This window comes from Heliconius melpomene, chromosome 3 (genome assembly GCF_056956725.1).
Source record: "Heliconius melpomene rosina isolate 202511_hmr_F chromosome 3, ASM5695672v1, whole genome shotgun sequence".
NCBI classification, from domain to species: Eukaryota; Metazoa; Arthropoda; class Insecta; order Lepidoptera; family Nymphalidae; genus Heliconius; species Heliconius melpomene.
The window spans coordinates 6,153,355-6,178,337 of NC_140391.1; the positions used below are offsets into that span (position 1 = coordinate 6,153,355).

General features: G+C 32.0%; 1 protein-coding gene across 6 annotated transcripts in view; it reads right to left on the minus strand.

Moving 5' to 3' along the window:
- Positions 1–903: 903 nt before the first annotated feature.
- Atg16 (Autophagy-related 16) overlaps positions 904–24,983 on the minus strand; it is a 113,754-nt gene continuing 89,674 nt past the window's right edge. For all 6 annotated transcript variants that reach the window (XM_085207993.1, XM_085207995.1, XM_085207992.1 and 3 more), the window contains 6 exons: positions 22,405–22,525; positions 21,694–21,873; positions 20,042–20,126; positions 19,358–19,504; positions 12,451–12,583; positions 904–5,356 (listed from right to left, as the gene is read on the minus strand). In XM_085207993.1, the coding sequence (XP_085064119.1) occupies positions 12,490–12,583; positions 19,358–19,504; positions 20,042–20,126; positions 21,694–21,873; positions 22,405–22,525 (627 nt within the window). In that variant the 3' untranslated portion in view covers positions 904–5,356; positions 12,451–12,489. The remainder of the gene's footprint in view (positions 5,357–12,450; positions 12,584–19,357; positions 19,505–20,041; positions 20,127–21,693; positions 21,874–22,404; positions 22,526–24,983) is intronic.

The following is a 24,983-nucleotide window of genomic DNA, read 5'->3' on the forward strand; positions in this document are numbered from 1 at the left end:
GATTTTGAGACGAAGTGCGGCGCTTAATTCCGCTACTCAACATGCAATGTCTCCAGAATTCGGTGAAAACTAGGGATCAGAGTCTCTTAACACTAGGTTCCCTCTGCCTACCCTGCTGTGTCTGGGATACAGGTGAAGCTAAAAAAATATACTTAAAAAGTAAGTAAAATTGAAATATACAGATAAACGATGTCCCAAAGCAACCAACAAACTAAAAACACTTAACTATAGCTAAGCCACTTATATGGTAAATAGAAAGGAAACAAAATTAAAAGAAGTGAGTAATAGACGTAAAAAAGGTTACAATCATTTTCTAAGTGATTACTACTTTCTGGTGGCAAGAGGTTGCCATCGAGTCACGGAAATTATATACATAATTGGTGGGCAATTGTAAAAAATATACGATTTTTGTTCTCTATTGAGATATTAAGAAGCAGCCATAAACTATAGTAGACGGATTTTTAAAAATTGGGGAAAATCGAGTCTGGTATTTTTGTAGAAGAATATTTAAAATGTATGCAAATTGCTTAAGACATATGTTCAGATAAATAATTTTGCAATTATTATAAGCATTTTGAGCAAACCGGGAATTCAGGCAAAATTGGAAAGTTACAGCATAATAAGTAATGACTCGATTATCACATATCTATTCGATTACAGTAATCGATTAATTATCGCCCACCACTAGTGCACAGTACAACACTAGCAAAGCGAGTGTTTGGAGACATGGCTACTATGTCAATAGGTAAACAGCATTTGTATAAATAACCCGTGACGGTTGTTATTTTATTTCCGATGAATCTTAACTGTACTCGCCGGTAATGGACGTGTGAATTTATAATTGCTATGCAATACGGTAAGGTGAAGCTAAAAAACAACTTTCTAGAAATAATAAAACATGTATTTTGCAATATAATTATGTACTTATTTATAGATATTTTAAGGAACGTCGTAAAACAGACGCTAAATATAACCTTTAGACTTGGACAATAGCGGGAGCTAATTGTTCGTCGTAATTTCTATATTATATAAAAGAATAAAAGCATATTTATGTACATAATATATATTTTTATTATTCGAAAATATCTCAATAATCAATATTATATTGTAATATTCAAAATTATTTTGATTCGAGTACTTGAAATATTTTCGATTTGTTACTGTACTAAAGAAGACATTTAATATTTTTACGTAAGTATAAAAATATTAAAGTACACACATTTAAACATCTAGTTGCCAACATTTCCTTACTTACTACAACCTTAATTTATTATGCATTATATATACATATAATATTTGGTGAACTCCAAATAGAAATGTAATTAAAAGACACCATAAAGTAACTTACATAAACGAAGTGATTTCCAACAAACAAAAACATGACTAATTTTAACATTTTAAAAAAACATTTTATCACAATATATGAATATACCTATTATATAAGGACAAATAAACATCACAGTTACTTGAGAAGACATTTTTGTACAAATGAAATTATATATTTCGAAAAATAATATATTTTCATTTATATTTTTAATTACTACCTAAAGAAATATTAAATGTAACTGTGAATGTATAGTTTACAACTGAAAATTGCATACTAAAAGATGCTAATTGATTCTTGAAAATTTGTTAGAAGTCTTTAAAATACATAGTAATATATCTTTAATTTATAATAATATTTATCATGGACAATAAAATAAAATGAATTAAAGATTATTAAAAAGAAAACCAAATATAATGTTACAATTACTTTCGTTTTGAAATCACCAATCTATATTATACAAAAATTTTGCAGTAAAAGCAATTTTTAGTTCAAACCCGCTATATCAGTTTAATGTTTTATAAATTTTGTTATCTATATATATAAAAATCGAAAGGTCACTCACTCATTACGAAATCTCAGAAACTACATGTGCTAGAAATCTCAAATTTTGCATAGGAGTTATTTATAGGACGTAGGTGCTCGCTAAGACGGGAATTTGCAATATTCGACTTCTAAGGGGTTGTTTTTGGGGTCGAAAGTTTATATGAAACTTCGTTACTACACTACACTACACTACACTAGGAGTCTCAAATTTTGCATAGACGTCACTAGGACGTAGTCATGGAGACAGAAATTAATAATAACATAGTTCACGCGGGTGAAACCGCGAGCGGGCCGCTAGTACAATATATACCTGCCTTAGTTAAAGTTTGACTAGTTGTATTAAAATTTCAGGAGTATTAGAAGCAGAAGGTGTCTCTACTTATAGAGAGAGTGGAGTTGAATTCAACCACTCAACATGCTATGCTGCCAAAATTCAAGGGAAAGTAGGGAGCTGAGTGTCTTAAATATAAGCTTTCTCTGCCTACCCTGCTACATACGGGATACAGCGTGAAGCAGGAGTCAGGAGTATTTAAATGGTTAATATAAAAAACTTAATAGTAAGAAAAAAATTGTCACTCAGATATTTTCTTTTCGAAACACCTATAATTAGATAATGTTTATTACTTAAAAGCAGGTGGTTCAAGCGACAAGAACTATGTGTAGAGTAATGGGTGCTATCGTTGCATACCTTTTTTGTTTAATTAAAAACAATTATACGCTGACATTCAATTACGATTAGCAGTAAATTCTTTTGTTAAACAAACAGCAACGTTCAAACTAAAAACTGGTTTAGACTGCACTATAGATATTACAAATATGTACTCTCTCACATATGCAATAAATACAAGTTTATTTGAGTTTATTTTGTTAAGTTAAAATCAATGTATACATATTTTTTTCCTTTTGATCAAATTTAAGACAAACATATTCTTTAATCACTTGACATAAAATAACTTATAATGTAAACATGTTTAAAACTGTGCTTCTTTGACACACTTACATTATCGACAACAGTCTTGTTAGTCTTAGATATTATTACTATATTTATTACACACCTAAGACTCAACGATTTCTCGACTAATTATAATATGAATGTATACGGCAAAAGTAAATGGCAACATATTTTCTTTATAAATTTAATAAAATATAATACATAAGTACTTACTTACAAATACAATAAAAGGCACATTTTTTTCAGCAAAATAGCTGAATTCAATCAATATGAGATAAAAGTTACAATAAGCATGTTTCGACTATTTTTACACGACGCGAGCATCGAAGTACCGTTACGGTCGTAGTACGAATATCGCCCTCGACTTCGAACAGAATTCATATCATTAACTTTTATTAAATTTTAATTAAAACGCGCGTTCATATGTAATAAAACCCAAACGGTATATTATAATTGTATTTTAGTCGTTTGTGTTTGAGATATACGTTCAAATTTTTAATAAATAACTTGTTTTACCAGTGTTTGGGTACCGATAATAACAATTAATTTAGTTATTCTGTATAATTTCAACGTCATTTCGATATATCCCTCGCGTGCTTAACATTTGTAAAAGGGACATATTAAACGAGTATATGTTCAAATACTTGACATGTTCATTCATTCTCGAAATGTATTGGGAAATAAATAAATGAACGTGTCTAAGTCGAATTAATGGAAATACAAAAAAAACTTATATGACTAGCTTTCGTCGAAACTAACAATAATTTAAGCATGGCCTTCACCGTTAACTAAATATATGCTTTACTAAAAAACACTGGCAATTTTACATTATTTAAATAGTATGACATGTTTGCTGGCAAGAAATATGTATATTATTTAGAGAGACGAAGCGCCATTTCGGTAAAGGCGTGAACGCGACGAACGGACGAACGTAACATAAACGTAATTTCAACGGATTAGATTTTTTTCAAATTCCGTCCGCCGTTGTCGCAGTTTCGGGTAATTAAGCGGCCTGTTATGCGCGTAATTACATGTGAAAAATAGTGCTTTATAAATGTAGTTGGGGGGGGGGGGGGGGGGGGTCAACGAACTGGTCTAAAGCTTGAAATGTCATAAAAACCTCGACAAAAAGTATCCGAACGGCGTCTGTCAAAACAAGCGTCACAGGATTATGGATGTGTCGCCGGCGGCGCTCACCGCTCACCGTTTCGCATTAGTTCTGTACTTCCTACGTCTTGTTTAATAACAAATATTTAGTTCATATTGGTTCGGTGTGAATGACAGAAGTCACTGAACTCGCATTTGTTGGACTCTATCTATTATTAGTATACGTATGTGATATCCATCTCTAAGCTAGTCGAGAAATGTAAATGATGATGCATGAACATATTTATACCTAATTATCGATTTGGAAAAATAATGTTATCATTTAATTAAATTATAATTTTATAACTTAATAATGTAAATTTATTAATTATTCCATTTTATAGTGTTAAAAGTAAATTAGTTGAATAGCTAAACAAAATTTATAGTTATTAGCATTTTATTTTCTCTGCTATATATACTCATCTGTTACAAGAAAGTGACGTCAGTTCTCTGCCTTATTTACTCTCTCAGTAACATAATAAAATTAATTTACTTCAAATATGAATTTTCGACGTTTGTATGTGCGCATAAGTCCTGAACGTTGCAGTTGTTTGGCCAGGCTCGGAAATATAAGGTGGACGGTAACCTTATAGGCTTATACTAGCATAGGAGACAGTAACAAGTAGAATTCTATCATTGTGTGCTAATGAGCGCCAAATACAGGTGGTTCTTGATCCACCCCGAGTAAAACAAATATCACGTCACGTTGACAGTTATATACGACGCCTATTAATTTATATCTCATTGTACTCTGGATTTGAAGACGCCGCTTTGTAATGTTCATATCACGATCATCTAAATTGGCCCAGTACTTCTCGCTATTGTTGCTATTCCCAATTCCCACGTTTGAATTTTCCAATTTTATTTGCAAGTTACTGTTTATTATATAACGTTACAATATACATATGTTAAAAAATAGTTTAGATACGTAATTTTTTTTTAAATCTATATTTTTAATTAAACTCTACTAAAATGGAGTGACATCAAAACATTTTCGAATATAAACAATTTATTAATTAAATATATAACGCAAGTCTAACTTACTTTATATAAACACGCAGTCAAGCAAGTATTGCACGAGTATTATAAAAAAGAAACAAGACATAATAAACATAGCACCTCCATTGTAACACAATCACGTTATTGTATCAAAAGATATTACTACTAATATTATTTTGGATTACCTCGATTTGCGTGATAACGAATCACGCAAATAGACTTCGTGTAAGAATTTCAGTGTAATGTAAAAAATCTATTATATAAAGTATATTTTCACGTCATTGGGTGTGACGCTAGGCAAATCTATGAAGAATATCGGTGGTGATACCTCGCAAGAAGTCAAACATTTCTGCACCATCGTCCTCGGGCTCCTCAACCGGATTGGTCATCTGAAAAGAAATGTCACATTGCTTATAAGTGTTACAATTAGATTCAAATAAAATTTACATTAATGCTTAAATTCTTTGACTTAAGATGAAAAAATGCTGGAGTTGATAGAATTTTCTTTTTTTAGAAAAAAATACTATTATTTTAATTAAGCTAGGACGGTTAGTTAATATACCTATGTTTTATAAATTGGTTTAGTTAGATAAAATACAGCGAAGAGATCTACTATGCATCTATTTTAAAGATTTCGATATATGGACATAGTTAAGTTATATAAAAATGAGTTTTAGATATTTCTCGCACTCCAAGTAGATTTTCATCATACTCATAAGTACTTCTTAGACATATAACAATTGTCCCATACTACTTTGCGTTCCACAATTCGAATTCCACACAATCGCCAATTATATTTGACTAGCATTTAATCTCAGCCCTAAGTAATGGGCATGCCTACCTTTCGCGAGACAATTAAATAGAATAATGTGCGTAGTATATTAGTGTATAGATAAATATATATTATTTATTATATGTCCTTAATAATATCCGTTAAAACTACAATATTGAAATATTTTACATAATATACTATGTAAATCGAAGACTACTCTTCTATAATTATTAATGTGAGTGTTCGTCGTTTACAATTTATAATTAATTTTTTAAGGCAAAAGAAACCTGAGAATCGTAGGAATCGAATCCACAACCTGTCGCGATTACAGTCGTACGCTTATCGCACAACAACTGGCATCACTGACTGACTAAGCAATCGCTTTTCTAAATAAAATTGTCCCATTTATAAACGTGTGTGGCAAATCTGAATAAATGAAGTCATACGGAAATTGATACGTTAAATATATAAGGTTACCGTTATTTACCGTTTCCATGTATTTGTATATCACTGCACTATTTCAAATCAAATCCAAGCAAAAGGATTTATATCGTTCGTTAGTGGATTACGAACATTTACAAGGCCCGAGATATCAATGCTCTATATACGGAAATCGTTAGTAATAATAATTAAAATGGACCAGTGTATGATATACGTCATCTAAACTTTAAAATTTCAGTACAATACAGATATTGTGGCCAGTAAACGCGACAGGCTGTGGGTTCGATGCTCATTCAATTTTCCTTTCGTCGCTCTGGTGTCGAGGAACAGAGCAGCGCAGTTCACAATGTCTCCAGAATTCAACGGAAAATGGTGAACAGACTGTCTTAACATTGGGTTCCTTCTACCTTGCCTGCTATGTGCGGCATACAGCGTAAAGCTAAAAACACATATAATTCGCATAGTAATTATATTGCACTTTTATTTTAAAACTCCAGACAAAAAACCAAAATAATAGTCCACAAAATGCGTGAAGATAATTCAATGATGATAATACACTAATTTCGCTGGAGGCCCAATCCGTCCCGTTCAGGTGTTTAAAGGTAATGAGAGAGAAACACAGCGACCCACATATTTGAGACAAGAGGAGATAGCATCGCAAAAAGTAAAATGAATGGGGGACATAGGCAATGAGTGTGTTCCGTACTCATTGTTACCGATTTCTCATAGCGATTCGCTAATAACTGTTATTAACCCGCCTCCGGTCAACCATTGGTTGCGTGTGGACTACCGGCCTTGTGAACAAACAAAAAAATATAATTACACTAAAACGGTATCACTAAATTGAACGTCGTCCGTTCGTCTATTAGAATTTAGAAGGCGATATCAATATCGTACCGAGTGTCGATATCCGACGGTGTCTTTCTCCATTAAAAGCAATGTAACGCTAGAGTTGATGCGATAAGAAGTGGCGTAAGTAATTTTAATTAGCCAGCAAGGATCGTCGAACCAGCTTCTGTGATCTTGTCGTACTACTCGTATGTATTTTCGCGTGAGTATGACACAATAAGGGGTAAATTTGCGTATCGATTCATCTTATTTTTTTTACTTATGTGTCATCTATGGCATCTAAATCTCATTAGACATAATGAGTCTCCAATTACATCGAGATAACATTGTGCGCACATTTTTTTTATTTAATAATAACAGTAAAATGTCTTATTAAATATTTTTATTAAGACCATATTCTTTGAAATTATTAAAATTAACATACAATATGCAAATAAAGCGGTATATAAAACGTATCTAATAACGGAACATAAGCGTAATTCGTGCAAATAAAGGGATATCAGTTTATATCTTTTGCGCGCAAAAATTCACATGTTAAAAAAAGAACCTTTCACCACTTAAAAGTATTACTTTTAGCAAAAAAATAAGAGACTCTCGCAACAAATCATGGTATTAGTTGCCTCTAAACTTTCATTCCAATATAATTTAATGTGGCCGTTGTCTATGTGAAATATTGCTTAGATATGTTTCCCTCGTGACCGGGTCAGAGTGGCTACCTTTTAAAATATTCGCGATAAGATTCTACATAATTTACCGATACTATCAATGAAGTAAATGGATAATTTACGATAACCTTTTAAGGAGTGAAGATCAAAGAGTATTCTAGTCATTGCTCATCTGTCAAAAGGCTGCATTTTCATTAGGTGCAATTCACTGCATTCATTAGGGCTCGCTTCAAGTCCAGTTTCTAGCTAATAGCGTGTTATTTGTTAATGGAGCTGATGGATTGGTGACAGTGGTAGCGGCCAACGGAATGCGACCGTCTTATCAGCTACAAAAAGATTAGGATCTGTTCGTGTCGTGATTGTAGAGGTCGTTACGCCGAAACGTTGGTCACCCGGCATAGAACAACGGTATTCGGTCAGAGGAACGGGTACTGTTTTTGACAATATTATATCACAGTTTTGTATACGGTAGCCCAGCTTAATTAACTAGCGATATAAAGATAATGTTCCAAGATTTTACTTGAGATCCGCTCGCTCATTTGTGTTATCTTAAATTTAATTTAATAATTTAATTATCCATTGTGTTTTATTGTTTTAGATTATATTTTTAGTTAACAAATTTTACAACCGTTTTGCAGGTTACCTATACGGCAACTTTTATTTTACAAATACTAAAAACCATACTAAAAATGTGACGTTTAAAATAGAAAAATAAAAAGTTTATTACAATTTCTAGTAGATGTCGTTTCCCAGAAGCTAATTGCTTATAAAATGCCTCTTCATTCTCATAGTGGTACCGTTATCAATAGCTTCTAACAAGAAGGTAAAAAATATATAATATACCTACGTAATGCTATCAGATCGAGAGACACGACACTGTGTAATTGAATACATCCTAAGTTTTATATTTAATTCTAATATAATAACTTTCTAAAGCTTTTTATATCTCTAATACGAATTATTTTATTAATTCAATATATCGTATTACAGTCATTAAACAGAGATTATTAATGCAAATTGTCACCTATTAAAATAATACGTTTATTAGAATTTTGCTTGTATTCTTGGTATATAAATATGTATTTATAAAATAAATATTTATATGCCTGTTACAAGTTCCCGTATTTTTAAATGTTAATAAAATAAACTAGTCGTATTCAACAGTTAGGAATGAGTAAGTATCAATAACTTTGTTCTTTTCTTAATATTCAGCCCAAACTTTCGATATAAGTTGAATTTTATATATGAATAAACATATACATAATATATGTATATTTACACATATGTTTAGATCGTCATCGTTGTTTAATTTACACTCGGGAAAGTGAATTATTATTTATTAATATTTTCATTTTCTCGCTCTGGTACTAAGATAAAAGCGCGGCGTTGAGTTACGCCACTCAAAACGCAATGCCTCGGAAATTTGGCATTATAGCGTTACGCTAAAAAAAAAAATATGAACATTTGTTATTTAAAATTTTTTGAAAGCATTTTTTTTAAATATACCTTTTGCAAGTTGCAATTTGCAAGATGTTAATAAAAGATGATTAACAAGAATAAAGTATGTCAATGTAAAACTGTATAAGGCACAACACCCGTCACGTGTTTATAAAATCTAGACTATTAAATTTTCCGCTTTTTTTATGCAATTGTAAGTTAGATTGTATGTAATCTAATGGCGGACCATCTCGTCTCTGCTCGTATTATTTTTACAGAGTTCTGTATCTACCTACCGCTCTGTCACCCAATACACTATTCTATTATTACCTATAGATAGAACTTTCGAGATCTACCACGGTGTAAAGGTAATTGTACAATGGATACTAATGATTATTTAAAAATTATAATTTTCAAAACATTTCGTCTGTTTCTACAAAATATTCCATATTTTTCTCAAGTTTAAAATTAAGTCAGCTACGATGTTGGATATTAATTTAAATAAATATATTCCATACAGCTGTGACATTACTAAAAATTGTCGTAAAAAATTTGAAAGTAATATCTTACGTTCGCGGTGTGAATACTAGATTAGCAGACGCCATAAACTTGTAACCTATAACTTTTGTTGAAGTGTCTTGCTGAGAAAGGTCATCCTTTAACGAAGCCTCCAGCATATCAATATAAATTTGCACATTATTTCAGAAAATAAAAATTGCAAAAAACAGAGTCAAGAGCAAATATACACGGGCCATTACTCAAAGTCATTCGGTAAATCCATGTCGCGAGACAATATGGACCGGCCGGCGCGAACTCATACCATACACTTGTACAAAAACCGAATGAAAGTCGAAAGTCACGCTTTCACTTGTCGGCGGCATTGTGTTGTCAGACCGACGACGTATTCCACAGTCATTTTTAACAATAATGTTTCGTATGGCTAATGGTCGAATTATTGGTATGCCTAGGTCAGATAGGCTATTACCGTCAAATTACCATGCGGTAGAAGCCTGTCAGTCACTACCATTCAATGTTTATTAACTATTCCATTCACTTCTATATTATTTCCAATACAATGGTCCGTTCGATATAAAATAAAAGCCAATAGGTTTTAATTTACTTTTGGCGAGCGCTAATTTATATTTGATATTTATTAATTGCTGTAATTATCGTATCTAGGACTTCCTTTTTGTGTATAGTATTAGTTCCGTTCTTATTAAATATATTTTTGTAATTATAATTTGTATAGTAATTACTGAGTTTTTTACTGGCGGTTCGTCACCTGTAAGTAGAAATGCCGTTATAGTGTATACATTTGAGACATTTAATGGTACGTACTAAGTACATAACAAATACGTATAAAGAAATAACATGTCTAGACGGCATAAGTGTGAACTACGACCTCCGCGTCTCGGAACTACGTGTAGTGGACTTGGCGGAAGAGTTACGTTGCACTTCTTGTGGTCTAATGGTTATTACCATTTGTATGTTATTGCAGTCAGTTAAATTTCATATTATTTCATATTTAAAGTACGTAATATATGAAAAATAATATTTCTAAAGTTTAAAAAGACGATGATTTTGTTATACATACAACAAAAGTTTAGTTCCTCGGTTATAGGTACCGTTGCGATATTTATAAGATAGGTGATTTTCTGAGCAGGTTAGACCTTAGTATCTAAGGCTTTTGACCAATGACCGTGTATTTTTTCTTGATAAGTAAAAAATTGAAAACAAAGTGAATTAAAACTATTACATTACACCTCGCATAATGCGGGAGACATTAATTTGAGAACAATATAATAATTGTTTATTAGTTTAAATTAGTAAGTAGTAGTAAGTAGTAATGATAATAAAACCATAGTAATAATGATTTCAATAATAATTTATGCGATCTCGTTACTATTGAACGATTTTAATTTACTGTAGCTCTATTCCTCGAGCAGTCGAGAACATCAAAAAGTTAATTTTCTTTACACGCCTCTTTGGCGTAGTTGATAAATGCGATTTTGTAAATTTAATAGAAACACGTTTACTGCTTTTATTCTAAAATTATATTTTAATATATTATTTGTATAATTGTTGAAATAATTGAAATTTATAACAGTATATTTTTTTAGAGTCTAGGCTAGGCTTCCTCTTTCTTTTTGATCAGCTTCACGCTGTATCCAGCATACAGCAGCCACAGGGACCTTAGGGTCAAAACACTCCATTCCCCCACTTTACGCCAAAATTGGTGATGTTGATGAAACTCAACGGCACGCTTCCACCTTGGTACCAGAGCGAAAAATGAAAATTAATAAATAACAATTTATACCTACCCCTGTTTGGGAACCGAACCCACAATTGCCGCTTGTGCCCCTGCACTGCGCCACAACGACTTTTTCTTTCAAAACGATTTAACCCAAATTAAGAAAGTATTACAATTTGAAATTTGCAATACATTCCGAAACACTTACTTTTAATCATACAAAAAACAGGCCAAACTGAAACATAATTAAAATTCCCGCAGTAAATAAATAATAATAAATTTAGTATAATACGTAAAGCGAAATTAAAATTGATTTGGATAATAAAATAAAACTTTAGTTAATAATATTCTTGTTGTTTAAAGTAGCCTAAATAATTTCGCGACTAATGAGAAAAGTTTTTATCATGTCTTTATTTTTTTTATTCGCGCAAAAAATGCAATTCACTTTCGTACTGCTTTCACAAATAAATGATTTCGAACCAAAAAAAATCCATCTTATTAATAAAATGAATTAGTTCCATTAAGACGTCTGTCGAAGTTTATGGAAGTAATTAAAAATAAAATTATTCAGTTACTTAGGTTTAAGAATAGTTTCATAATTAACAGAGGAACATGCTATTTCCTTTTGATATACAAAACTTATAATTTAACGATGGATTTGTTTTACAAATACTCTTAATCTATTTAAAATTTAATGCTTTTAACTCTTTATACACTAAATGTAACCGTATATTTTATAATAAAGTAGTATTATGTATTATTATTATACAATTTAAACATCAAAATGAATATTAATGTACGATTTCTATTATTAAGTCCTATAAATATGTATTCTCTAAATACCCAGAGAATGTAAAAATGTCCGTTTTACTATATTTTTAAGCTGTATCCTGCACGTAGCAGGGTAGGCAAAGGGAACCTGGGAACCTAGTGTTAGAACACACCGTTACTATTAAGACACTTCCGTGTCCCACTTAATAAATAAAGTTATATTATAAGTTATTGTAATTATTCGCTTTATTTGATTTAAATAACAGGATATGATGTTAATCGAATTTTAAGATTCACCTGACAAGTCGACGGGAGCGGGACGTGGTCCCAGGCGTGTCACAAGTCTCCCCAAATGACAGCCCGCTTTCCTCGATCCACCGACGCCAATAATCCAGATTGTGGATGCCAAGACACCGCCGTTACGGCCGACCTGTGGGAAATTATGCTTGATATAAACTAAACATTATGTCTTAAATGTTTATGCTTCATAATAACTTAGTTACAATGTATTGACTGGTACTAAGAGGAGCTATATTAATGTTGATATATAATAATTTTCTTATTCAAGGCATATGAAAGTTTTTAAGACAGTTAGTTTAGCGTACAGTTTTCTCCTTATACCTACATAATATATCAAATATACAAAAGAAGGCATTAAAATATGACTTCGTTACAAATACGGAAATGTGGGTTCAAAGAAGTCTAGGTCAAATGCTAGGAATGGCATCCTCTACACTGATATGGATAAATAGCACATAGAATTTCTTGCGCGAGAGTTCGTGAAATCGTCAAATATATGAGCTTTGACATTTCCAGTGTCGACTTACCACTATGTAATGGTTTTGAGAGAAATATCTTCCTAACACTGCATCACGACTGAAAACAAATGGTCTTTATCACGTCCGCGTGTTTCGTACACAATTGTTTTAAGTTTATTTTGCGCTAAAGATTAATCTTTTAAGAGGCATTCCGCTTCAATCAGGTTTGTCTAGATTTTTGACGTAATCAAATGCATCAAATATAACAGATGTACGACAAAATCTTAGGTTAGCAGGTCATAAAGTGACATCCGAGCGTGCTGTATTATTTTACGACAAAACTGGTGCATTTTACATCGTGCCGGCTGGACCGTTACGCTTCTCAGAATACGCGAGGTTCCTATGTACGGTATCCCACATTACAAATATTATGTTGGCGCTTAAATCCGTGTCACTAGCTCTTAGAAGATATTCATCGTGACTTTTATTAATGGTGAGCACCTAATGAGACCGACAAAAAATTAACCAAGTAAAAGAACCCAATGGTGTTGTCAGTTCACCATTAAATATGAAGAACGTATTGGGGTCATCTTATTCAAAATATGTATTGAAACAGGTTGGGCTATCGATGGCGCATTAGAAGAATGTATCGATATTTCAAGATCGGCGTATAGACTGTTCCGATTTGATTGTCGGAAGCCGCTACACGGTTTTATATCTCATTATGCTGGCTAAGGTTTCATAAACAAGAATTAGAGTGAGATTTGCTCGGTTAGTTTACACATACCGTTCCTGCTGGGACTTTAACGAGTTCGAATATCCAATATGGGACTAGGAAGCGACGTAAGTACGCAACGAAAGACCATACAATTGTTATTTGAAGTGCATACACAGCAGAAAGGATTGTAATATTTTATGTATTCTATGGAGATAATGAGATGCTACAGTGAATTGAACTGTAAATATTTTCGGTACATTTTGTATATTAGACATGCAGGATAATTTCAATAAATATTTTACCGTTAATTGAAGGTTAAATAAGTTTATATTTTAAATTATACAATTATAGGTCAAAAACTGAAGAACATAAATCATATAAATAGACAATTTTAATAATGATACTTCAAGCTATGACGAGTGTGTAATTTTAATTTATGGTATATGGAAATATTAGTGGATTCCAATTAGTTTTATGATGTTAACATGGCGTTGGAAAATATGATAAGAATTCGTATTTCGTTCGTGTCACGTTTTGATTCATAACCGCATTACACGCCTACTTTGTCCGGAAACAGGTTACCCAATAAAGTAATTTCAAGAATCTATTCGCGGCGGTCGATACCCTTGCCTTCACAAAAAGCTTTGCATCGTGTTTGATGATGACTTATGTCCATTAATAATTCCTTTTTTTTGAGGCTAGTTGTGGCTTGGAGGCACAAGCGACTGTAAATGTAATAGGTTGTGAGTTCAATACCCATTCCAAGAAATGAAATATTTCATATATTCATTTCCTCACTCTGGTAAATGTAGTTATATTAAAAGGGAAGTTATTTTGTTATTATTAATCGAAATTGAGTTTTAAACACTAGGTTCTCAGGTTCCCTCACCCTCTGCCTTTCTATGTGCCTGTTAGAGCGTGATGCTAAAAAATATCGAATATTACGTTATTAAGCCATGTAAAGCAGTACCTTTAAAATACATGAATATTATATAAGTAGGCCATTTCCTGAACTAAACAGTTTTAAGCAGTGTTGGAATTTCATAGGACGACGACTGTGTAAGCACGCACAGAACATTACTCGCATTCGAAGTAAAGAGTTAAAAGTGACTTAAAATTTACTGCTGGAGCACCTTAACTGGTGGTGGTAATACTACAGTACAAAGTATTCATTAGAAATGTATTCAAGATAGTTTGCTTAGATGTTATTTCAATTTTGGAACATTCACAATAAATAATAAATCATATTCACAATAAATCATATTTTAATATATTTATTTTCTATTTATTTTGATTAGTAAAAATAAATGACTCGATAACATTAATTCAAACGGTTATTTTTAATCGTCTTTAAAATTGAATAAAAAATTAATATACCTAAGTAAGTACATCCGGAAATTAACAACAACATAAAGCGTTAATTAAGTTTATAAATACACAGAATAATTGCAATAATAAATGATGATATCGTAAAAACATAGCCACTGTTATACTTTAATACTCTTATACATACAAGGCATCGTAAAAGCTCTCAGTTATCTACTTACTTAATGTTATTTGTATGAGTTTGGTTCAAATAAATTGCTAGTACTATTATTTTATTAAAAGGAAAATCAATCAAATTATCACGGAAATATCAATATGAGGTGAGCACGTAGCACGCGAGAGAGTAGTTTAATATAATTTCTAAGTGAAAGAAGCTTTACATCTCAACGTAAGATGTTAACTGCGCCGCGATTCACTTAGAAATTATAGCGTTTTAATATCTGGCGTTTATGTATTCAATAAACTGTAAAGTTTATACAACTGAGTTTTCATATAAGCCATACAATATTGAAATACGGAATTGATAAAACTTTTAGTATTAAGAACACTTATAAAATAGAGCAATAAAATTCTGAATCGATTCGCGAAATAATAATAATAAGACTCGATACTTTTTACTCGTATTAATTCATTATAAACTTTCACATTTTAATAATGTGCACAGAATCGAGAATCAGGTTAAATACATCACTAAATATAATCGTAAATAACAACATTTAGGAGCGTAATAAGAGCCAGTGATAATATACTGCGATAATGACGAGTTTAACCTTTGCGGAGACACTAAATTCCCGTCCCACTTTTGGGGTTGGGCTAGGCTACAGCTAGTGCGTCTTACACTATCTAGTATATCGACGTGTTATAGCTATTACGCTTAGCAATAATTCACCCGAGGCTGCCCACTATCTGCGACGATACAAATCGGCGATAAGCGCCGTGCAATGTATCATAATATTGTTTCTAAAGTCAACACTAAGTGCGTGTCGCGTGTGTTCCTGTTAAATTTGCGGCCGCACGCTGCGTGCGGACAGGACCGAGCTCGCGTACAGAGATAACATTCAAATGCTTGAACGGCATCACACTGACATCGGTGCTCTATTGTACATATCCGGAAACGTCGTTCGATCACATAAACGCAAACTGAAACATAAAGCCTTTGAACTTATGACCTTTGCACACTTCGCTAAACTGTTATTTCAAATATACAATAATCATTGTCCTATAAAATTTCTAAGTTAATGTAAAGATATTTATTGTTTTAAAACGTTATTTCATTATCTAACCACTAAGTTCTAATGTAAAATTATGGTAAGTACTATCGGGGTAAGCTCTATAAAAATATCAACTAATGAGGCTGTCTTATGCTCGTATATACGCTGTATCTCGAGTTCAGGACCTGGGATGTAAAATAATTTTATGCTTGTGGTTATGGCGTAGGAATCGGGGAACAATGGCCGGCGAAAAGGCGAGCAATCTTTATTGTTCATCTCACTCTAATTCGAAATTGTTCTATTCAAATTGATTTCCATCAAGAAAGATAAAATTAAAATTTATGACAAAACGGTAAAAGCTGGAAAGGCGGACCGTAACAATGTTTGTTTAGTATCGAATTAGACTCGACGGAGCAAGGAAATGACTAAGCTGTTTTAATATTTATTCTAACATATGAGATTAAATTGCCAAAGATATATAGCTTTTCTTTATGTTCTTTCTTAAAAAGTAAAAATTATACGCAATTTTTCAGTGTTATAAATAGATATAATATATTAATCCTTGCTTGTGTCGTTAATTAATGGCATTAATATTTTAATATTTACTAATATTCATATCCCCAAAAAAAAAAAAAAATATTTAGAAACGTTTAAAAATTTAAACGAAGCAGGATCATCCGCACCGTTGGTAACCGTCCAGACATATGGGTATATATAATTTGTAATTAACGTTCCATTATTGCTTAAAAGATACTAAGAAACAGAACGCCACAAGTGATAATTACTGAACCAATAGAGCTTTGTTGTAAATAATCCTTAACACCGTCTGAACAAGCCACCGGTACGTCGGTGGTGTGTGGGAAAGAGAAATTTGCAATAGTGAGACAGCCCGAGCCAATGGTGACCTCACGATTTCAATTGTCCATGCGAAATGTTACAGGGAAACTAAACGATGTCACGAGCAAGACAATCCTAGTTTTAAATTCAAGGTCAGATATGTGCTCGCTGAAATATTATTATACGTCAAAGCCTTTCAAAGTCGACGAAACGCTATTGTTGCTGTGCCAAAACATCCTTTAATGTCGTAAAATATTAATCTGAAGAGAAAGATTCAGTAATATTTTTTTAAGTACTTTTAAAAGCTAGGCAAATAGCTTATTTAATAGTGTTCTCATTTGAAATTTCAATATGATTAGATAAGCCGTTTTATCTATTATGAACGGACTTAATTTCAACATTAGTATTAGATTAATAAGTTGCAAAAAAGTTAAGCCCGCTACGACTGCCTATCGTTTCTGAGACAGATAAAGAAACGAGTCGCTGACATCTGTCTTCTGTAAGCATCCGGACGATCCGTGTAGGTACATAGTTGAAAAGTTTGTTAGAAATATAAGTAGTATGGCTTATAGAGGATTTAAATAATCTGCAAGAGAAGAAATGTTAAAGTTTATCAAACGTCTAAGATTCATTTCCATATTTAATTACTATTTTATCCATGAAAGCAGATTAGGAAGATCAGGGAAATTATTGCTAATGCAAGACAATATCATAAAGTCAATATCTTCAACCGTTTTAGTATATAAATACAAGTGGAAAACAACGTGAATATCCAATATATATTATTTTTTTGACTTTGGCTTTCAAATAAACGTATAATAAAGATAACAAAATTAAATAAAATCATTGTAATTAACAAGGACCTTATACTCTTCATTCAGTATAAAAAATAATATGAAGAAGAAAACATTTTCATTGAAACGAATATTATAAGAAAGCTAGAAATTAGTAACAGTAAAAGTATTTTACATATGGACACTTAACAGATTTTTCTTTTCATATGAAAAGAAAGAATAGAAGTTTAAAATTGCTATATCTGAGATACCTTTTAAATTGAGCCATATTAAAAGGTAAATTAAAAAAAAGATACAAAACAAAAAGAAAAGATAACTAATTGGAAAGGATGTTTTATCTTAAATGCGTGTTGTGTTTACCGATTTAATCGTCGCCTTATAAATACCTTTGTTTGCTTTCGAAAAAGCAGCGAAAGGATGGCACCCATTGTTTAGTATTCGGAATACTCGCTTTAGATACATATCACACTACAGTTCATTAAAATCGAATAACACTAAATAAGCATTGAAATAAAATTCATGTACATTTATGCATAAAATCATTTTTTTTTTAAATTTCTGTCTGTCTTTTACGCAATCAGGGCCAAACTGCTAATTTAATTGTGATAAAATACTCATATAGAGATACTTGAGGGTCTCGGGATGAACATAGGACACCTTTTTTTCTCATATTAGTAATATTTTCGATATATACCAATATATTAAAATACTTATTAATTTGACATGCAATTTATTCTGCCATGTTAATAACAACCGTGGCTATGCGACCGTTGCTAAGCAACGATTTGCAAAGTTTGTTGTTAGAAAATGTCACCCAAAATGAGCTTGCATAACGCATCTCTCTATTGAAAAATATTCGTATAGTTCCAAGCGGGCGTAGCCGCGTTCGGGTCCACTAGCAATAGAATAATGACGTAATAAAAGATATATTACACTATTAAAACATAAGCGTCCATTGTTAATTATCCCAATAAATATTGTTGTTTCATTCGATAGTGGAATCATCAATTTCGGGACGACAAAATCCAACACTGTCCACCGTATACATGTATGAATAATTTACATGCTAAAAGGCTGGTTCTGCGATCTGGTATCGAGAAAATGCCAGGCTAACTGTTACCAGTACCAGTACCACTTGTTGGACACACCTATTTATTTAAAACACGTGTGGCCACCGACCATTGCATATATTTATATATGTGTAATGTAAACACAACGGACACTGTTTTGTGCAACTGTTAATTGATAATTACCATTTATTTATTTTAGTACATTAGTTTCGGCGAGAGTTTGTTAGAATTATTTTGTTCAAATATATCGTTTATAATTGTACTGTAATTGGAATCATGTGTTGAGACACTACATTCCTCATTTCCCGCCAAATTTTTGAGATATTTATTATATTCTGCGTTAAATGGCGGAAATCAACGCCGCGCTTTTTAGCTTACTATGAGAGAGAAGAAATGAAAATATTAATAAATAATAATGCACTCCCCTGCATTGTGCAGTGGGGATCGAACCCACAATATAGCCCCTCATATACTTGTATGTATAACTTACCCATGATCTTTCAGCACCGCTTCAAGCCTTCCAGAATGCGTGTTCCATACATAGGCAGCGCCGTCCGCCGCACCCACTGCCAACAACCGCCCGCCCGGCCCGAACGCCGCCCGCGACCAGTCGCAACCCACCTTAAACGCTTCGTGACTTTGAAAAAAAAACAAAAAAATATAATAAAAATATTATTTATCTAAAGTATTACACAAATATACAGAAAAAAATCGTCATAAAACGTTCAAAAGATAAAACTAAAACGAAAACAACGAAATAAAGCTTGTCAAAATGTATTAAATGCAAATTTTATGTATAGATAATTTCACAGTTGAATATTAAATAATGAGTCACATTTCCACCTTTGCCATCTGTCTACGAGTGTCATGTGTGACTTCATTTGTATATTTATAGATCCGCTTGGTATGCTTAAATTACTGTTAGGTGACATTAAAGTTTTAGCATATAGCAGAATTTCTTTTTTGAGGCCAGTATTAGTATTTGCAATTCTTCGCTCTGGTGTCGATACAAAGAGCGACTTATAGTTTTACCTCTGAACACGCAATGCTTCCAGAATTCAGGGGATTGTGGAGATCGGAATCCCTAGGCTCCATCTGCCACTAGGCTGCCTCTGCCACCCTGCTACACGAGGGATAGAGAGGGAAGTTGATAAAAAAAAGCTTTAATTCTTACCTGAAAGATCGTACTATTGTATTCATTCTCAAATCTATGAGCTGTATCGTATCGTCTCGGACACACGCGAGCAGATAATTGCTATCTACGAACAAATACAAAAAAAAAACTACATTAGCCTCACCTCATGTCACACGTTACGTGCATAATAATAATAATAATAGGATTACTTTTTATGCGAACTAGACTTAACGTATCAACATGCTAACATCAACAGTTATGTGAAATAAAAATAAGTCACTAACCGTAATTTAAATTTTATACTCGGCTCTGATAAAACGCTGTCAGTCAAAATGGACTAGTGGGCAATTTATTTTATTACTTTCGAGATACTGTTCACATGCTGCTTGCTCTCTGTACCTACATTACGTAGAGCGGCGCATTTTTAATGTTTCACGTGAAACCTTGGGGGTCAAGCCAATTAAGACATATTGCATCTCTTGTCCAGGTGAGAATATGACGGAAAAATGTACTCGTAGTACAAGATGGGAAAAGAAAGAAATAACCAAGTTAAAAAATAAGAATTTAAAAATGTAAGAGAAACATTAATTATTAATAATAATTATTAAGCCAAATTTCATATGGCTCAGTTAACAGTATTTTTTTCAATTACTTGATTTTTTAAATTTCACTAATAACATGGATTGCTTATTATGCGTAGCGTAGTCTGTATTTTATGTTTCAACTATAATTACAAAAATAATATGTTTCACTGGGTGGGTTAAGAAAGAGTAAAGTAAATAAAAATTTAACATGTGTCCGTTATATAAAGTACTGGTATTTTTGATTTTGTCTTTTCATCTACCAGTCGGATCAGTCATCGTTGCTATCATATAAAAAAAAAAATTACAAGCGTTGGACCGGACGCTAGAACATGTAATGGCAGATCGCAGTGATTGCAAAATTATGCGGATGAATTGTTCCAAATTACATGATTTATTTCATACATTACTCTTATTCTAATACATTTTAGAAAGCGTTGTTATTTTTTAAATTGGAAATTTATTCAAGTACATATAATAAATGTTATAAATAGATGCATAAAATAGATAAATTTAAAATACAAAGTATAAAAATTTATAGGAGAAAGAGATAAAAAATATTTCAATTTCCGAGTTGCTTTCATCTTAACAATTTTTTATAGTTAAAGTGATAGTTATAAGTAATTAATAACAATTGGCTTGATTGTATTTTGATTTATTACATGTATAACATTCAAATTTCAGTTTTCTATAATCAGGCTAAACCGAATCGAGTACGATTCCATTCTATTTCTTCCTACTACTTTCTTTCCCATTTTTCTATGGTGCCGGCGTCACGCTACCGATGATATCGACGTGATTTAATCAGATACCTTCCAGGCGTAGTGACGTTCCAGCACTCCGATTGATTGAAGGTATCAATCTCGGTGTTTCGTGCACCGAACCGTTACCAACAAAAAAGGGATTGATCGAGACATGCGTAACGGAAATGGGCATCGCATACCCGTCACGTAACGCTGACACGAATACCGATATTAATATACTGCATTCAATTATCTGTGAATATTAGTTTGACCATAGAAATTAACGAACTCCAATGGCCATTTTGGTTGATGTAAATTTATTCCCTATACGATATAACGTTTTAATTAACTTGCAGCATTGACGTACCTCTGCTGAGGTCAAGCGATGTGACCTTGCCCTGTAGCATGATGTGGTTGGCCGACATTTCCGTTCGTATGTCCCAAAAACGAATGCGTTTGTCGAAGTGTCCAGAGATGATAGTCGAACCTGCACCGTCTGACGTTACGAGGTCGTTACAAGATGATCCTGCGAACTTAGTTTCTGTACCTGTTTATTAAACGAAATAATCGTTAATGGCCAATCCATTTAATAGATTTAGTGAAATATTTTTTTTCATTATTCAATGTTAATTACAATTTATAGAGAAATTAGGATCGTTTAGGTACAAGCTAGATATATGTAAGATACCATGTATTGATTCTCGTTAAAACAGTCAACGGATGATTTAGGAATATTTAAATTGAGATAAGATAGTGAATTAGACACACTGAGACTGATAGTAATTAATTAGTTGCCTATCTGATACAGTAAATTACTTAGGCATAATGTTAGTTCTCATGAGGCCGAATTTAAATTCTATATTATATTAAGTTACAATATATTATTAGCTAGATTTAATTAGAAAGTGGTTTTCAATTGAAATTTATTTTTAAACCTATAAATTACACAAAATTTCTGAACGCACATTTTCATGCGTTTTTTAACAGCATTCATATAGTTTTATGAAATTTTAACATAAATTAAACTTTAGCAAAATAAAAAAAAATAAGTGATGCGACAATTTTTTAAGGAACTTACACATTCTACTTCTTAGATCCCAAATCTTGAGCGTTCGGTCGTGACTTCCAGTTATTACTTTCGTCGGCTCGCCAAGGAACTTTGCCGCCATTACTTTTCCGCTATGCCCTGTTAGTGTGTGCTGAAAATATAATAAAATATGAGAATTAATTAAAAAATAAAAAAAGACTTTTTTGACAGTTTGTAATAGATTTTATTCAGCCTAATACTACAAATGATAAAATATTTAATCTACAGATACTTTCGACATTTTCCATTTCGACGACAGGGTTCCTTCCAGTTCTAACAGATATTTAATCTCGTTTAACATTTGGTTGGTCGAAGAAGGAACGATTACCCTCTGTTTATGGCTTCGTGATTCCCAGTTAACCTCCCGTGCGATGTGTCTCACGAAAGTGCGACGCGGGCTCATTTGCATATAAACTATCGATTAATTATTCAATATACCGTTAAAGTGACGATGCAGTAATATATCACGTAATGTATACCAGCTCATAATATGAGGTCATAATGTTACATAATTTAGCGCCGCCGTTGTAATTGTTGTTTGTTGATTTATATTGTCAATAAATTACACCATAGTTCTAATATTTATCTAACGTTTACTTATGTTACCAAGAAATTGCTTATGGTAGAAAATTTTATACGATATATTATACTTAAACTACATAAATTGTATGCGAAAATGTATGGAATAACGTGTTAAATTTGTATGAGAAATAAATGAATTCTAAAATCGTAATTCTTAACAAATCCAAATAATAGTCCAAATCAATTTATTATATATTTAACTGTATTAAATTATTTTAAAAACGTCTCACGAATCTGTCTCTGTGTTTTAATTATTTACAAAACGCACCGTTATCATAGACAATTGTGGACAAGTCTCTTACCATTTAAGTATACAGTAACATAAACAAAAGGCACTACGCGACGCGCAAACTGCGAACATTGCTCTGCTCTAGGCCGCTACGCAAATGTTGCATAAATTGTGTAAGCCTCGTTTATATCGTTAAAACAATTCATTAACTATTAATCGCTTATATTTAAATGTTATAATATTAATTTGAAATACAATAATTTTATAAGTTATTAAATAAAAAGTCACTGATAATAACAGTCGTTATTGGTTGCTAGCAAGTAACTGTTGGAAAGGTTCTTTCACTTTTGTATAAGCTGTCAATATAAATAATACAATATTGAAAAAAAATGATTATCATGAAGAAATTATATATTTTTTATGTAAATAAATTAAGTATAATAAAATAAAATTATACACACACAACATTATCTTTTTTTTTTGCCGTACAACCTTTTCCGTGTGTTCTCCATAAAACGTGACATTACCGAAATAATTTTGTTCTCAACTGGCACGTTGAAAACGCTATAGCTGAAGAAATGAACTGGTCATAAAGAAATTGTTGTTAAATTCAAAAATAAAGTTAATAACTTTAATTAATTAATTTTCCCTATAACTAACTATAGATAGCATTTCAGATAAATATCCAAAGTGTACAAAACCAATAGCCTCCCATTTCCGTGTGAGGATAACGAACAGCGATAGTTTGCCCAAATCCGTTCCCCGCGAGTATATTTCGCAAAAAGGAATTAATTAAACTTAACTCTCACCAGGCGCCATTACCAACCAGCGAGCACTGTTTCCAGCGGACGGCGAACGGGACCTTATCATTTGCTTTTAAAATTTATAGCATAACGACTAATTAAATGTAGATACGTTCATTTGGTTCGTTCTTTACGTCACGAGTGCGGGATGTTAAACGCTGTCTTGACGATTAATTGACGATTTAGATTATATCATTTCAGCTACTGTATTGCTGTTATTTGTTTTTGTAGTTAACAAGCTGTTGATAGATTAACTTGTTATATATATTTAGATTTAATAATCACTAGTAACATGTACACGGTTTCGCACGCTTGAATTGTACGATTATAAAAGGTTTAGTTATTTCTATGGGCTGTAGGTACTCGCGCGCCTTATACTTGTTTTTTCCCGCGTAAATACCGATCCCTCGGTAGTTCCGAGATAAAAAGACAGACAGACAATAATTTTATAATTATTTATTTGTGTTTAAGTATTGTGGAAATTAAGAAATTATTTGTAGGTAGGTACTTGAAAAACCTAGGTATATTGAAATGACAGACAGACAAATTCCATCTATATGCATAGATAATTGTTTAATTAAAAATAAAAATCGCATGTTTTATTTCAATTTTGAATATAGCAAAAAAAACTTAACTTTAAATAATTCATTATTAAGTAAACAAAACCTCTTTTTTATAAATAAAAGAAAGAAAAGTATTCTGCTTGTTAATTATTTAAAAAAATAATTAAAATATTTTCGATATAGCTAAAAACACAATTTACAATTATCCTATACCGCTTACACATTGCTAGATAAGCTTAGCATAAGACTAACGATGTCTACTGTAAACATCTTTATATATTTTATTAAAGGCAATAACTTCCTTAGTGGGGCACTAACCATGCGCAATTGATATAATTGTGGTGGTTTAAGCTAATAAAAGGTTGTACATAAAAGTCTAAATTAGGAAAATTG